This window comes from Clarias gariepinus, chromosome 8, assembly GCF_024256425.1.
Source record: "Clarias gariepinus isolate MV-2021 ecotype Netherlands chromosome 8, CGAR_prim_01v2, whole genome shotgun sequence".
Lineage (NCBI taxonomy): Eukaryota > Metazoa > Chordata > Actinopteri > Siluriformes > Clariidae > Clarias > Clarias gariepinus.
Genome location: NC_071107.1, coordinates 20241618 through 20257164, shown reverse-complemented (window position 1 = coordinate 20257164; position 15547 = coordinate 20241618). Strand labels below are relative to the sequence as shown.

General features: G+C 39.6%; 1 protein-coding gene across 1 annotated transcript; it reads left to right on the top strand.

The window, feature by feature from the left end:
• The first annotated feature begins 453 nt into the window (after positions 1–453).
• On the top strand, positions 454–14583 carry vwc2 (von Willebrand factor C domain containing 2). Its single transcript, XM_053502554.1, has 4 exons — positions 454–587; positions 2308–3037; positions 6544–6673; positions 13691–14583. Exons 2-4 carry the CDS (start codon positions 2390–2392, stop codon positions 13840–13842), a joined length of 930 nt encoding a protein of 309 aa, XP_053358529.1. The 5' UTR covers positions 454–587; positions 2308–2389; the 3' UTR covers positions 13843–14583.
• The last annotated feature ends 964 nt before the right edge of the window (positions 14584–15547 follow it).

Sequence of the window (15547 nt, the reverse complement as noted above, 5' to 3'; positions counted from 1 at the left end):
CACACTATAAGCAGCCTAACATTTGATTATCACGCTAATATGAGCTCTGAAACCTAGCCATGGTTTCAGCATTGTCCCTCTCGCTTTCAGCCTCAACTTACTGCTCAAGGCAGCCATTCAGCCAAAAAACCCCTTGACTGTTAAAACGTTGCCAGATTGGGGTTTTACACGAAAACGTGTTTACCTTCAAATAGCATTCGGATGAAACTGAAAACAAGTTATGCGCTATGCGATGTTATTAATAATTATCTTATAACAATATATAGTTCTTTCTTCGAGGCTGACTTGACAGCGTTGAAAGCATAAAATGGAGGATTGTAGCGGTCACTACTCGGAACAACCTGGCAACCCTGGATGCTGGGTACGTTGGGCAGCGTTCGCTCCGCGCAGTTCGGAGCTGTGTGCGTGCACTACAGTGTGCGGCGCTGGAGGCGTGAGGCAGTGTGGAGATGTGAGGCAGTCTGGAGATGTGAGGCAGTGTGGAGATGTGAGGCAGTCTGGAGATGTTCACAAACCTGAACTGGAGGAGCGCGGATTAAACCCTCGGACCAGCCGGCTTTAATAAAGCTTTCTCGGAAGGCGCACAGGTATTGGCGTTCGGAATTCTAACATACAGTAGCGTGGTGTTTGTGTTTATTATATATTAGAGTACTAATGGTTTTTATTTTGCTAAAAGGTACAGTTAAGTTAAATATACATACAGGGGGACGCACTTCTCAGTGTGAAAGTGATTTATGTGCCGCATTTCATCCTGAGTCAGAAAAAAAAACAGCTTAATTAGGGAATATATTCACCGCCAGAAAGAAAAAAGATATTCGTTTAAAGAGTATTACTTTTTTCTTCTTCTTCTTCTTGGAAGCAGCACCCGCACATAGATTTAACAGAAATATATATATATATTTATATATAATGCGCATTGAGAAGAAGCAGCACTGCTTGAGCTTTCCCAGCCTTCTGTATGGAAGAGTAGTTTAGCTGCTAAAAACGCTTTAAAGTCTGTGGGCGAGCCGCAAAGTGCTCAGGATAGCGGAATGTTCATGTGGAATCACGCTCTAAATTGTTCCACTGCAGTTAAGTCTGGGAGATGAGTTATGCTGAGGCTGTTCTTCAGTATGATGAGGCTTTTAGGCGACGCTCCAAACCGTCTATGCACCTGTGTGTGTGTGTGTGTGTGTGTGGCATCAACAGGCTCTTTATCTGTTACCCAGCCCTTCTTCTGTGTTGCACAGGAGCTTTTAGGTGTATTGCACTGCAGATTTTAGGTCTGCACAAATCCAGACTCATGAAGGATTGTTGATGAGCTGAGAAACCGAGTCAGAATTGTGTGGAACAAGGGGACCTGATGACCATGACTGTGAAACAATTGTATTCATCAGTTGCTGATATTCCAGGCATTCTGCCTACTACAGGATGCCACAGAAGTCTCCATGCACAGGGCAGATTTACACAATTCCTCCTACATTTGCATTCTTTGTGTACATTAAATGTTTGTTTTTTTTCCCCCACAAAATTTAGTCATTTTTTGATTGCATGGATGCACTTAGACGCACAACACCAGATGAGTTAAATTCATCATGACTGTGTTTACAAAGAAATTATGTAAAGCATGTTTAGTAAAGTTATTAACAACAAAAAAAAAGTATACATTCTCCTCCTATGTATGAAGATTTTGGAGACACCCTGTAGAAATCGCAATGTCCTTTTTTTTGTCACCTCTGCCTGAATGTGATTCAGGTCCAGTCCCCAGTTAACCTCTCTGCTCACCTAACTCGCTTTAATTTCTTTCCTTGACTGTGGATGACAGTGAGTAAAGAATTGGTGAAAAGGGTTAAGAAGCTGATGATCCAGCCCTCCAATCTTTGAGGCAATTTACTTTTGTGTCTCTCACCAATGTGTAGAGGTGTGACTGGAAGATTGCTTTCGCCATGTGCGATTGCACTCGATTCTGTCAAATTTAACACATTTTCATCTGCTTCATGTTGTATGTACAGAAACAACTTCTACAGAAACAATTTCAAGCAGCATAATCACAACCAGTAAGTGGACAGTAAAATCGATAAAAGGTGACTTGAATGAGGGCACTCTATTACTTCTGGATTGCTGTGGGAAGTGCATTAATACTTCAGGTTTATTCATTTACTGTGTTATTGATTTTGGCTAACTGTTTTGCTGTTCTTGCTGAGTACGCCTATAGCAGACCTTGGGGAGTGCAATTAACTTGGGCAATATCCATGGTGCTGATGTCCATCATGTTTCATTATGATTGTTTTACAAAGGTGAGTAGCTGAAGGTTTTCTTTTGCTGCAGATAAGCCTGATCCTGTTTGCCATGTGAGAAGTGATATGTAAGCCCAGGTGTCATCCCACCTTGCGGGTGGTGGGGAGAAGAAATGCTGTGCTCCACTGCCATGACAACAAGACTTATCGTTCTAACCTGGCTCATACAGACGAGTGCATGGGGCAATCCCATTGTGCCAGTGCCCGAGGCAGCAGAGAGGGAGCGGTTGGAGCAGGCACTTAGCCATTCCACGCAGGGTGTGGTGAATCCCGGTGGCCAGCAGCGTCTGGAAGAGATTGATAATCTAGGACTGGAAGGGGTGAGAGGAGGCAACAGAACAAGCAGTAGCAAAATGAAACCCACCTGGAGCTCCTTAAGACGAGGATCCAAACTTCAGGGAAAGCTACAGGACGTCTGGGTTGAGCAGAACTCTGTAAAGAAAACTGATGAAGAACCAACGGGAGAGGCCAATGCCTCGGTGGACACCACTGATGAGTATGCCTACCCTGATTATAGAGGCAAGGGCTGCATGGACGAGACAGGGTTTGTGTTTGCCATTGGTGAGAAGTTCACTCCAGGACCCTCCACATGCCCTTGCCTGTGCACAGAAGAGGGGCCCCTGTGTGACCAGCCAGATTGTCCAAAAGTTCACCCTCGTTGTCTGCGCGTGGACACCAGCCAGTGCTGTCCTCAGTGTAAAGAACAGAAGAATTATTGTGAATTCAGAGGAAAGACCTACACATCACTGGAGGAGTTCAAGGTTAGACTACATTTGCTGTATCAATGTTTAAAAAAAAGCTTATTATTTTTATTAACATTTAAATCTGTTTTTCTACAGTGTAACTAGTATGTACTGTAAACAGTCATTTGCTTGTATTTTACCACCAAAATTTGCAATCCTGTCAAGTAATTGGTAAATTTATTAAATACAATTAATATACATTGATTTATTTTGTTCCCGACATATCTATAATATATTTTATGGTAGAAAAAAGGACAGTTGGCTCAAGTGCCAATGACATCACACCACTGGTTCCCTGGATGTCTGTTCATTACGAAGGTGAAATGAATTTTTTGTGCTCTGGTGGAGTCAAGTTGAAATAATCTAATATGTGCACATGGTACCTTGATTCACTATTGATTGCAACAGAAAAAAGGTGCTGTACTCTTGTTCATACTTTTTCTTTTTCTCTCAATAAGAGGATCTATCAAAGTTTTTTTTTTTTTTTAATCTTACCCCTCGTCCATTTGGATTAACCCCATAGTTGCAAGAGGATATTATTTCATTCCCTGGTGTCAGTGGCATCAGTAATCCCAGAGCTGCTATTTAGATGCAAATCATGAGAAGAAGGACACAATTTGGTGGTTATCCATATGACAGTGCTTACTGATTAGTCACTAGTCTTCCTCCAACGCAGCACTTGTGTTGTCAGATGAGAAGCAGTATTAGGTCTACAAATGATTTTTTATTTTTTTTTAACTGTGAGTCGCTCTTCAGAGAGAGATTTGTACCTGCTTGTTGTTTTTACCTGTTGTTACATCTCTGTTCATTTTCATGCTTTTATGTTTTTCATGCGCTCCCCTTCCTCTCCTTATCATCGGAGACCTTTGCAACACCACACACACAACGCGCACGCAAATTAAGTCTATTTACAAAGAGTGCTAATATCTAGGGGCTGGATTTAGTATTCCTAATACATATGCAAAAGGCAACATTAACAATTAGAGTCTTGGCCGTGGTAACTAACCCGGCATAATGTCTGCTAAGACCCTGAAGGGCTGTTCTCTTATGGAGGCAAGGTGTGCTTATCTATTTTACATTTATCCACGTTTTCTGTGTAAATGATATGTCACTAGTTCATGTTCAACAAGTTGCCATAAATAAATCCTTTTTATTTTGGCAGAAATAGAGTAGCACACTGCCTATTGTTCTCTCAGCTAGACATACTCATGCGTTTGTGCCTGGAAAATAAAAGAGTAGTGGGCATAACCTATTACTAAGTATACTTGCTTTTTTCTGGGTGTTTGGATAAGGATTTGTGAACAATACATTAGCAAAACACTGTATAAGCCTATCTATGCAAAGGAGAATTGGCTTCTGTATCAAGAAACTATCTACAAAACATAGCAACTAGGAAGGTGAAAAGGTGCATCAGGTTAACCAACTGTATTAGTAGCCATCTATCGCAGTATATTGGAGTTAAGCTTCTAAATGTCAGCTTTAATTTGTGGGAATCAATGTCCAAAATTGCTAACTGTCATAGGAATAACAGTGCGATCCTCCCTTTTTTAAGAATCCAAAAGTAATAAGACAAACCCACACAATCATTAATTAAATTGTTCAGTTTTGATAGGGTGCGATGTCCCGTACAGTGGTACCTCAGCTTATGAATTTAATCTATTCCGAAGGAAAGTTCTTAATGTGAAATTTCATATTTATTATTTATTACCAATTTTACCTATTACATATTTTATAACCATATTTTTGCATATAAAACAGTCAAAACATTAAGAAAAGACATGTTAATAAAGAAAATTTTTTTATAAATAGACATTCAACCTCACCTTAATTTATGATTTCTCTTGGCACTGGCTACTTCAAAAACAAAACTAAATATGGTTCCCCTTTGTTCTTGCTACCATCCTTGTCTTAATTAAATCTTGCACAAAATGCCAAAAAAAAAAAAAAAAGATATGTAAATTCCCTTTGCTTGGCTTTCCACTGACGCAAACAAGTTTTGAACGGCTCCCAGACGTATGTGCAACTTACCTGGTGTTTGGTTCAGCTCTTTTTTTGTTTGTTCATATGATAAAAATGCTCAGCAATTTCTGCAAAATTGAAATACTTAGGGTGAAAATTCTACGACTAGGCATTTATATGCCGAGGTTCCACTGTATACGCAGTCACCGGATGCCCTGATGTCTGGAAACCACAGACATCACCGGACATTTCGTTTATGACCAATAGCAAGTGAAATGCTTGACTTTGTAATTGACTTGGTCATTGAAAAACGTTCCACTTCCTTGCCTCAAACAACCTTTGCCTTTGGTTGCTTTCAAACTATGCCTCAGGTCATTGTCCATCTGCACTGTCAAGTACAGTCGAAGCAGATAATATATCCCTATAAACTTTATAATTCATTCGGCTGCCTTTGTCAGCAGTCAGATAATCAATAAATACAAGGGACCCAGCTCCAGTGGCAGGCGTACATGTCCACACCATGAAATATGTGGTATGCTGTAAATCATGAGGTTTCTTTCCCTTTGATGCACTTTTCTCTTCCCACCATTTTGGTACAAGCTGATTTTTGTTTCATCTGTCCATTAAATGTTGTCTCATAGCTGCAAAGGCATTTGCAAAGTTTCTGTTTTGCTGCTTATATCTTGTAGTAAACCATTTGTTCTTACTGTGGTGCAGTTCTTTGTAAATTGTTGACACAGATTTGTGCTTCTTACTCCTTATTTATTTTTCAACAAACTATGATCGACAGCTTAAAAGACCATAACTTTGCCAATGTGCGAATATTTATGGACCTAAACGTGAGTCCTGTATATGGCATATACACTATAAAAACACTATACACAAACACTATCAAATTAAAGGTTGGTGGACATCTGACCATTATACCCCTGTGGGGATCCTCTCCAAACTGTTGCGACAAAGATGGAAGCACACAGTGGTATAAGATGTCTTTGTCTGCTGTAACATTACTGTTTCACTTCACTGGAACTAAAAGTCCCAGACCTGTTCCAGCATACCAATGCTCTTGTGCACAAAAACGAGCTCCATGAAGATTTGGTTTGCCAAGGTTGGAGTGGAAGGATTTGAGTGGCCCGAACCCTGACCTCAACCCCACTGAATACCACAGGGAGAAATTAAACTGTGTACCAGGGCTTCTCTACAGGCATCAGTGCCTGACATCACTAATGCAAAACCCAAAACCTTGAGAAAAAAAAAGGGAGGTTATTATTATTATTATTATTATTATTGTTATTAGTAGTAGTATTACTATAATATTAATGAGGTGACCAATTACATATTAATAACCGTAGTTTTGGAATGGACACATATGGTTATGATGGCCATAGTCCATATACTATTATATATATATATATATATATATATATATATATATATATATATATATACATACAAACAAACACATCATGCATTAAGTCTCTGCCAGATTAATGTATAATGTGGTATCACTGTGTATATCCATTTTGCTGTGTATACATGTGTAATATTAATGTTCATGTGTCTAGGTGTCTCCATGTGAGAAATGCAGGTGTGAACCCAGTGGGGAGGTTTTGTGTTCCGTGTCAGCTTGCCCCCAAACAGAATGTGTGGATCCTGTTTATGAGCCTGACCAGTGCTGCCCAGTTTGCAAGAGTGGTGAGTCTCCTATTTCCCACCCCCCCTTCCCTTCCTCTTTCTTTTTCTTTTACACAGTTTGTCCTAATCTTGCTTGGTCTGTCTCTTTCCCCCGTCCTCTCTCCACTCATCCCCCTACGAGTCTCCCTGTCTCCTATAAGAAAAGTGAAAATCACTTCTCAGAAGTGACTGCAGTGACTTGCCTGCAGTATGTTCAATTACCCCCCCTCCCAGTTAACCAGAAAGACAGCATGAGAGAAGTCTATGTGTTTACCATGAGCGGGCTTTGCATGCGTTTTCATCTCATTCATCCATTGTCAACTTGAACATTTACATTGAGGTGACATGGCGGGTTTAGAATTTTTATCAAAACAATAAAAGATTTTTGTGAACTGTCATGATGTCAAATTTTTTTAAGTTAACAGGTTTGCCACAGATTTTTTCCTTAAAGTGCATTTGAGCTAGTAAAAAAATTAACTTCTTAGCATAAAAAACAGTTTAATTTCAGAAGTAAACAGCCAAAGCCATTTGCCTTTTTCCTCCCCATCACCCGCAACAGCAGTATTCAAAATAATGGTGGCAAAAACACCAGGTGTTTTGTAAGCTATCATTTCATTGCGTGACAATGAATAACTTGAATAGGGCCAATGTGTGCAGATGCATTTAGTTTTAAAATGGCTTGATACTGTTTTCCATTAGCAACATTAAGGGAATGGAGACGTTCTTTCACCAGTACTTGCACTAATGAACCATCAAAGTTCCTCTTCCTGATTTATGAAGGTGAGATGAGGTGATTAACTCCAGCAGGTGTTTCAGTGCCTGCTTTCACCAGCCCAAGGCCACTGATGATTAAACGTTTGCACAGAAAACAATGTTATCACTTTATTTGTCTGCAAAAACTGTAAAGTGGGCTGAGAAAAAGCACTCAATCAGGAAACCGCCGAAAATAGAAAAGACTTCATTTCCTGCATTGCTGGGATTCTGTCTGATCAGTGCTAAATGAAAAATTCGTCTTTGCACTTTTACTTCGCTGGGCTGTGGCTGCCGGCACTATTTGGCACTATTGAAATTGGGTAAAAAACCTGAACGTTGCATAAAAATGAGTGAATATGTGCATTACAGAATCAGAACACATTACTGTGTTTTGGGGGAAAGTTTGCAGAATCACAGATTACCTGGAGCAATAGCAAACTGAGATCATTTTGAACAGCACACAATATATACTGGCTCCTCGCGCTTCTTCTCTGATCCTAATCTAACATGGCACCTTCAGCTACGTTGCTTTCTTCAGCAAAACAGAATGACAACTCAGAGATATGGATCCTCGGTATTGGCAACTAAAGTTCTCCGCTCAGTTGTCAATAAACGACGGAATGGCATTATTTTAAGAAGGCCATCTAAATGAATTACAGAAGAATTTTCTTAAGCCTGGCTTGGATGAACAGAATATCTGAATACATTGACATAGAGCCCATGAAACAGAAAAGCAAATGCCAACGGGAACAGGGCTGGTATTAAGACTGAAGCACCAAACATAGCAGAACAAATGCCAGTGTGTGCACTCAAGCAGTGAGGATTTATGCTTTTAAGATGAGTTGGAAGTCTTTCCCCTCTGCAGAGAATTGCAGTTGCTGGTGTTTTACCATATTTTACAAGACCACCTAATTTCTGAGTTGGTTTACCAGGTGAGGCGGAATGAAAACGTAAATGCATTTTTCTTCTGCAGTGTTGCAGTGTGACGCATTTCCTAGTTGTACTGCTTATTTGGGTAGATTTTTTTTTTTTTTTTTTTTTTGATTGCAGTGTGAAAAGTGCTCAGGCCAAAATCAACATGTGGTCAGGTTTAGATGCTAGACTGCAGTCAATTGTGAAGGACATCTCACCTCCTGCAACACCACTGGCACATTCATTAGAGGAGGCAGAGATAGAGAAAAAGGATGAAAAATAAGTTCCAGGGTCAGACCACAGCAACAGAAAGTAAACAGCTATAAGCAAAGGGCCAGAATTTGTCTCATACACACATGGATCTTCAGTGATACATGAATACATGCTTACGAATAGTTAGATACTAGTTATTAATTTTTTTTTTTTCACTACATGATTCTGTAATAAGATCTAAAGACATAAAGACATCAGATTGGCCGTGCTCCCTCTGGAGGTGAGAGGTTGGGGGGGGAGGACTAAATTAAGGAGGAAATCGTGGCAAAATCCCCAAAAAAGATCTAAAGACATTCAGAGGTGGGATGAATTGCACTTTAGGAAAAGATTACAGCCAAAGAATAATTTTGTCTTTTAAGTAATCGGTACTGATGCATCAGGTACATGTATAATAGGCTAGCAAAATACATGTAATAATTAAAAAATTCCTTTCTTTTTTGTTTTGAAATCGAGTAGGCTTAATGTTTCATTTTATTCAAACACTCTGGGAAGAGTTATTTGCATTCAGGATTCATAATTTTTATTTTCAATTTCAATAGATTTGGCTGTGAAAGATTTTCATTTCCAGATGTTAGGAGTGTTTCGTAAGTGCAGTATTACTGTTAGGGCTCTTGTTGCAGGTGCCTCAGGTACAGTGTCTGGAACAGATGTGGTGTGATAGCTAGGCAGATGCTAAGACCTCCTGAGATTTACACACATCAGAAGTAAGACTTCAAAGCCTTGCTCTGTGACACTACAGGAGAGGATGGGTGCCTTGTAACGCAGCTCTAAGTTAGTCTGCACTTCTAATAAATTGATGTCTCCCTGACTTTGACGTCTTAAGTCTTACTTTCTTCACATCTTTTGTGTGGCATAGTTCTTGGTCAAAACAGAATCAGTGTGTTTGTTTAATTGGATCTATTAAGAGGCCATTTTCATCCGACTGACACTGATTTGGTCTGTTACAAGAAAGAGAGCCCTTAGTCTGGGGTCTTAGAAAAATGCACTTTGAATGAAATGATAATAGCTGGTGAAAAAAGAAGAAATTGGAGGTGTCATCTTCATTTTGGATCATGGATTTGACGTAGAATGGGAAAGCGCTGTGGAGAATCAGTAAATAAACCGGATGCTGGCAGTTCTCCTATAATCATAATCATGCACCCAGTCAGTGCTGAGTACACTTTACCCAGTGGGGCTGCAGTCTGGCCGGCTTATTTCAGGCCAGTACCCTGAAGGGGATATACATTATGTCTATCATTTTTTCACGGTTATTAGGCCATTTTATTGTTTTCTCTATTTCTTCTATAGTCAGTTGAGACTAAAATAAAAAAAAATAAAAAAGCCAAGCATAGTTTACACCTCCTGAAAGCATTCGTCATGGCATTGCACATTGCATCATATTCATTTAAATGTCATTAATTTAATGTGGGTGTTAGTACATGAAAAGCTCAGAGATTTTTGAAAGCAGTCCAGGGGATTGATGTCTCCATTTGTTGTTTATGAAGAGGCAAGGTTTAGGTCTTTTTCAGGAGTGCTGAATAAAGCATTATGTGCAGTGCCTGGGATGTGTTGCTGGGGCGGTATGCTGGGAGACACTTGAGGAAGTGCCATGGGGTTGAGATGAAAGTGAGTGCTATTGGTAACATCCACCACAGGCAGTTGTTTATGAATATCAAAGAACATCTGCGAGCGGCAGCATCGTTGGGAGTCGAAGGCGCAAACGCACTCACACAATCGTGTCTAGCATGCAAGCTGTGCTTTTAGTCACTCACGGGCTGTCATTAAATACAAGACTTGACATTAAACATTTTTCCTTCATTTAAGCCACAGCACAGTAGTACCAGGCTACAGTACTCAGTCTTCGAAAGAGGAAATCTAATATTTTGAATATCTGGGTGTATCTACAGTAGTCAAACATAGAAAAACTTTTTGCAAATATTTTGCAACTTCAAACAAGATACCTTCAGATCAGATGCCACCACGCTTTTCAACTCAGTGACCTCACAGGCAGAACATATCTTTTCTCTTGTACCAAAACAGGAGCTCACAGCATGATGCTGTTGAAGCTTTTTAAGAGCATGGACACGCTGCCTATTTCCCTGCTGTGCACTCTGTTTTGGCGACCCTGCGTCGTACAAGCCCATTGCCTTGGCAACACACGGAAAAACGGGCGCTTTTCTTGAAGAGCTTAGACACTGGGGTCGCCACGAAGCCAAGCGGGTTGCAGTAAACAGGCCGAGCGAGAGCTGAAAGCCCTTCACACTGTGGAATGGCAGGCAGAGAGGCCACAATGCTGAAGGATTAGGAGCTATCATGTTTTCAAATGATATATATAGACGATTGTGGGAAATATTTATGGCAGGATATTATAAGGGGCTTTTGGTGTCATAAATTGTATCCAGTACTCATTACAATGAAGAGTAAATTATTCTGATAGTCTGTGCGATGTTTCCAACAATGTATCCAGCAATATTCTAAATTCGCTTTCATTGCATTTCGTTATAAGGGACAAACAGAAGTTGTTGTTTTTTTTACCTCAGCCATGCATGCTAATTGGTTTTAACTGATAACGAAAATCCAGAGCAACATATGACTTTTAATGATAATAGCTTAATTAATTAACGTTTTAGCAAAAACATGGCTCACTTCCCATAGCTCCACACTGCCAAAAGAAGACAACCAAACTTCATTTTCCCTCCAGCATTACAAAGCAAGGTCATTTAGCTGCATTTATAATGCATGTGTGCTGAAAGACTGCATCAGATGGAGATCTTTTGCTGTGATTCTGAGTGCAGTGTTCATTTGCCATGCTTTGGGCTCTCTTCAAGAGTCTGAGCTCTAATGAGGTATAAAAGATCATACCATTTTCAGGGTTCAAGCTTTTCTCCTCCTTTACTCTTTATCTCAATTACTGCTGAAGTACAGGGACATGAAGCTTATCCCTGAATGCACCAAAGAGTGTCTAATGGCATTTCCCTTTAGTTTATCCCCGACACCGCTACTTTGGTACTTAGGATAAGGGTTAAGACCATGTATCTCTTTCATGGTGTGAAAAAAATGTAGTGATGTTATTTTGCGCTGTTGTGTATTTTACTCTCCATCGTTCTTCTGTTCCTTTTTTCTTCTTTCCTTTCCACGTGTTTATCACCACGTATGATGCGTACAAATCCTCTTTCGTGTAAACAGTTAAATAAACAGTCGCATTAACTAATATTCAGAGTCACAGATTAGCGTGGGATGCAAATGTTCTTGATGGAAAAGCAATGACAGTGTCATTTCCATAAACAGACTTGGTATTCAGGAGGGACTCTGAAACTCAGATTGAAATGATTATAAATACAACTGCACTGACGTTTTGACAGCATCAACTAAATATTCATGCAGATTGATGCACCTACATCCCTGAGAGTGCAGCACTTCTGCCTATGATAATGCCTTTGTAGAGGCTGAAAAGCTTAATATCTAGGCTTGGTGTATATTAGTCTGCAGTGTAAAAAACATAAATATATATTGAAAAACGAAAAAGAAATCCATGTTACACAGACCCAGTATCAGAGGCGATTAAAATGCGTCTTGTGAATGTGTCATTTACAAGAGGGAAAAAAATGCATTTTTTAAATATATTTTTTTTCCCTAAAAGGTCAACATATCATAAAATGGCAGCCCATGTGCTAGTTCCGTTGAATCATTTTAACTCAGCCGTACAGAAAGTCTTAGGGGTATCAGAGCTAATCTGTCTTACAACGGTAGCCAGGCAAGGGAGCTAAAATTCATATTTTTGTCTCATCAATAGCTCAATCTCTTCTTTTATCGCCTAAATTCAGTCATTGTTGTGCCTTTCAGAAAGAAGCAAGTGCCATGCTCGATGCTAAACATTTGCAAAAAGATGTACTGTATAAAGTGATAAATTATTCTTATGGGTTTACATTATACTGTATATTTATTATTAATGTGTTTAATTCAGTGCCATTATACATTTGACTTTTTAAGCATATCCTGTCATAAGACAGCTACGGGACTTTATATTATACGTCTATAAATTCTTTACACCTTAATTTCTCTTCCTAGTAATTATCTTTGGTCCGACATTGTAATGTGATAATGTTTTATGTAAACCCGGAGGCTGAGGTCTCCAGTGTCTGAGCAGTATGTTTTGTCATGTAATGGTTTTCCTTCGAGATCCCCAAGAGGACCATTTCCATGCTGATTGCTATCTGTATGAGGTTATGTTGAACTGGAACACAAAAGGACTGCGGGCAAATGAGATCATTCAAGCTGCATTTATGTACATCAGCAGGCGAAGAGGGAAAAATGGACATTGTACATTAAAACCACTATTCAGGCATTTTAGACTGTACCGCTGTTGATGAGAATGTAAACCAAAAAAAGCAGCATCATGTTTTAGGCTATGGATTCATGTTCCTCAGTCTCTAAAGACCATCATTGTATGAAAAGATTTGCATTTAAACTCTTACTGTATTGCATTCCATTTTACCGCACACTAAATAGGGCAGAGCTAAACGCTGGGCACACCATTGCTTTTGACTAAATCTACAGAATATGGATCAGGGTTGAGAAACACTTTAGTGCCGTGGCTCGCCTCCCAGTCTGTGGAGCACAGGTTGTGCACTTTTTCAACATTTGATGATGTGCCTTTGGACTCTTCAATACTATTAAGTGCGTCTCACCCACAACTCTACAAACCAACTTTCCTGACAATTTCTCTTTCTATTTTTATAAAGGAAATGAGCCTGAAAAAACTTTCTGTTAAATATCACAAACACATGCAAACTCCAACATTAAACACACTCAAAATCCATTATATCTCTTGAACACCCACTACATTGTATTGCTATCATTTTGAGATTATCACATCATTTATAAAAATATATTGATGTGCTTAATCTTTAGCAAAATTTTAAAGGCTACAGTATTTTTTTTAATAGTAGACCTTTTCCTGCACATCACATATGCATGTTTAATATGTCTTCTTTTTTTGCAATGCCTGTAGGTTAGTGTAAAATGAATTCCTCTTCACAGTGAGCAAACATTTGTTTACAGGTTATGTTCTTCATGTGCAATAACAGAGACATGTTTTTTTTTTCATCTCTGTGCATTTAGGACCTAACTGTTACGCGGACACGGCGGTGATCCCAGCGGGCCGCGAGGTTAAGATTGACGACTGCACCATCTGCTATTGCACTTATGAGGAAGGCACCTGGCGCATCGAACGGCAGGCCACCTGCACCAGGAACGAGTGTCAGCGAAGCTAGGGCTACCTACCGCTCACACCACATCCAGCCTTCACCTCGACAGCTGTCAGTCAGGAGGATGCAGCCTAGCCGGGCTCTGTAACGGCCCAACAGCAGCAGCAGCACTGAGTCTCATACACGCTGCTGGGATTTTGGGGGGATTACATCTGTCTTGACTGTTAGTGACAGCTCGTCACGATCTGACCTCAGCCTGTCAGTAGCATTGTCAGTTAGCCTCAGAGAAGGGCCAGTGGCCAGGCCACATTGTTCTACATTCCCCATGCTGTTGCAGAGCCTGAAATATGACATAAGGTGTCATGTAAAGTGCTGTGTTCCTGGTACTGTTATATATTCATTAGCCGGAGCAAAGGACAAGGGGGGGGGGGGTTGGTCAATTCAATTCTATACTACATCAACTTTGTATTGAGATTTCTAACTAGTGTAATAAAAGATATTTATTTACATATGTATTGATAAAATTACAGAGACAGGAGGATCTTTGATTTACGGTTAAATTATATTTTTTATAGTTGCTGTATTTTGATATGTTGTCATATATGGAACAGGGTCAGACTTTAGTGCTACAGTACTTATTAGAATGTACGCAGAATAATCAGCTGTCACTGTGGATGAAGGCAAAACATTGTCAGACATCAGGAAGACAAGCTGTAGCCAGCAATCAAATGATAAACACACTTCTCAGCATGTTTCACAGCACAATGGATGTGATAACAATTTCAGCAAATTAAAGAGTAAAAAATAGGAGCTGTTTATGATGTTTATATTTTCGTTTTTTCTTGTGTTCTGGACTGAAGTGCATTTTAACAACGAAGTGTTTCTGTATTTGTGTTTACATGTTTCAAATAAATCAAGTTACACTGTGAAAAGATATATGTTCTGCCGGTGAGTTCCAACTAACTAACATGTAAGGCTTAAAGCTTTCTGGTTATGTGCGTTACCTCGGCGCGCTGTCCCAGGCTTTTGTTTTCTTGCAGAATATAAATCAATTTCATCTAGGTTCTGAGGTCTGAATTAAACCCAGCTGCAGCTGACGAAAGATTGCTGCCTACTTGCAATCCCTTCAAACTAAATTAAGGTTTGAACGAGTGCACCAGCAGCTGGATGATGGGGTGTAAGCCCTGCTCACCTGCCAAAGTCAAAGTAGCTCAGCAGATTCAAAGCCCCTGCTAATGACGTGCTGTAAAATAATCAATGTTCATAGATGGATGACTGAGAAATAGGCTGTGGAAATCCTGACAACTTACTTCACAGAAGACTTCAAACTAAATTCACATCGGGCTTCCCACAGTAAAAATGAGAGCGACAACATGTTTCAACACCAGGTGTTGTGATATTAAAGGATTATGAGCTACATTCGGCAATAAAGAAATTAAATTACTTCGGTAATCCCAAATGCCATCTTTTACCTTCATCCAAGCGTGACACTGCAAAACCATAATCGCAAACTCATAAACAACATGCTACATGAACAGATATGAAAGCACTTTTTATCTAGCACACACTGTACTGTAGTGTTTAAGAACTCTGTATGTACAACAATAGATTTCTTATCTATGGTCTTATTAATAGGACATGCGTTATTATATTACTTCCTTCTGAACTAAAACAGATTACTTAAATTATCAAATCATTATACATAATTCAGTTAAATTTGCATTGTGATGGATGTCTTCCCAGCTGACGATGAACGTTCCATCATGACCAT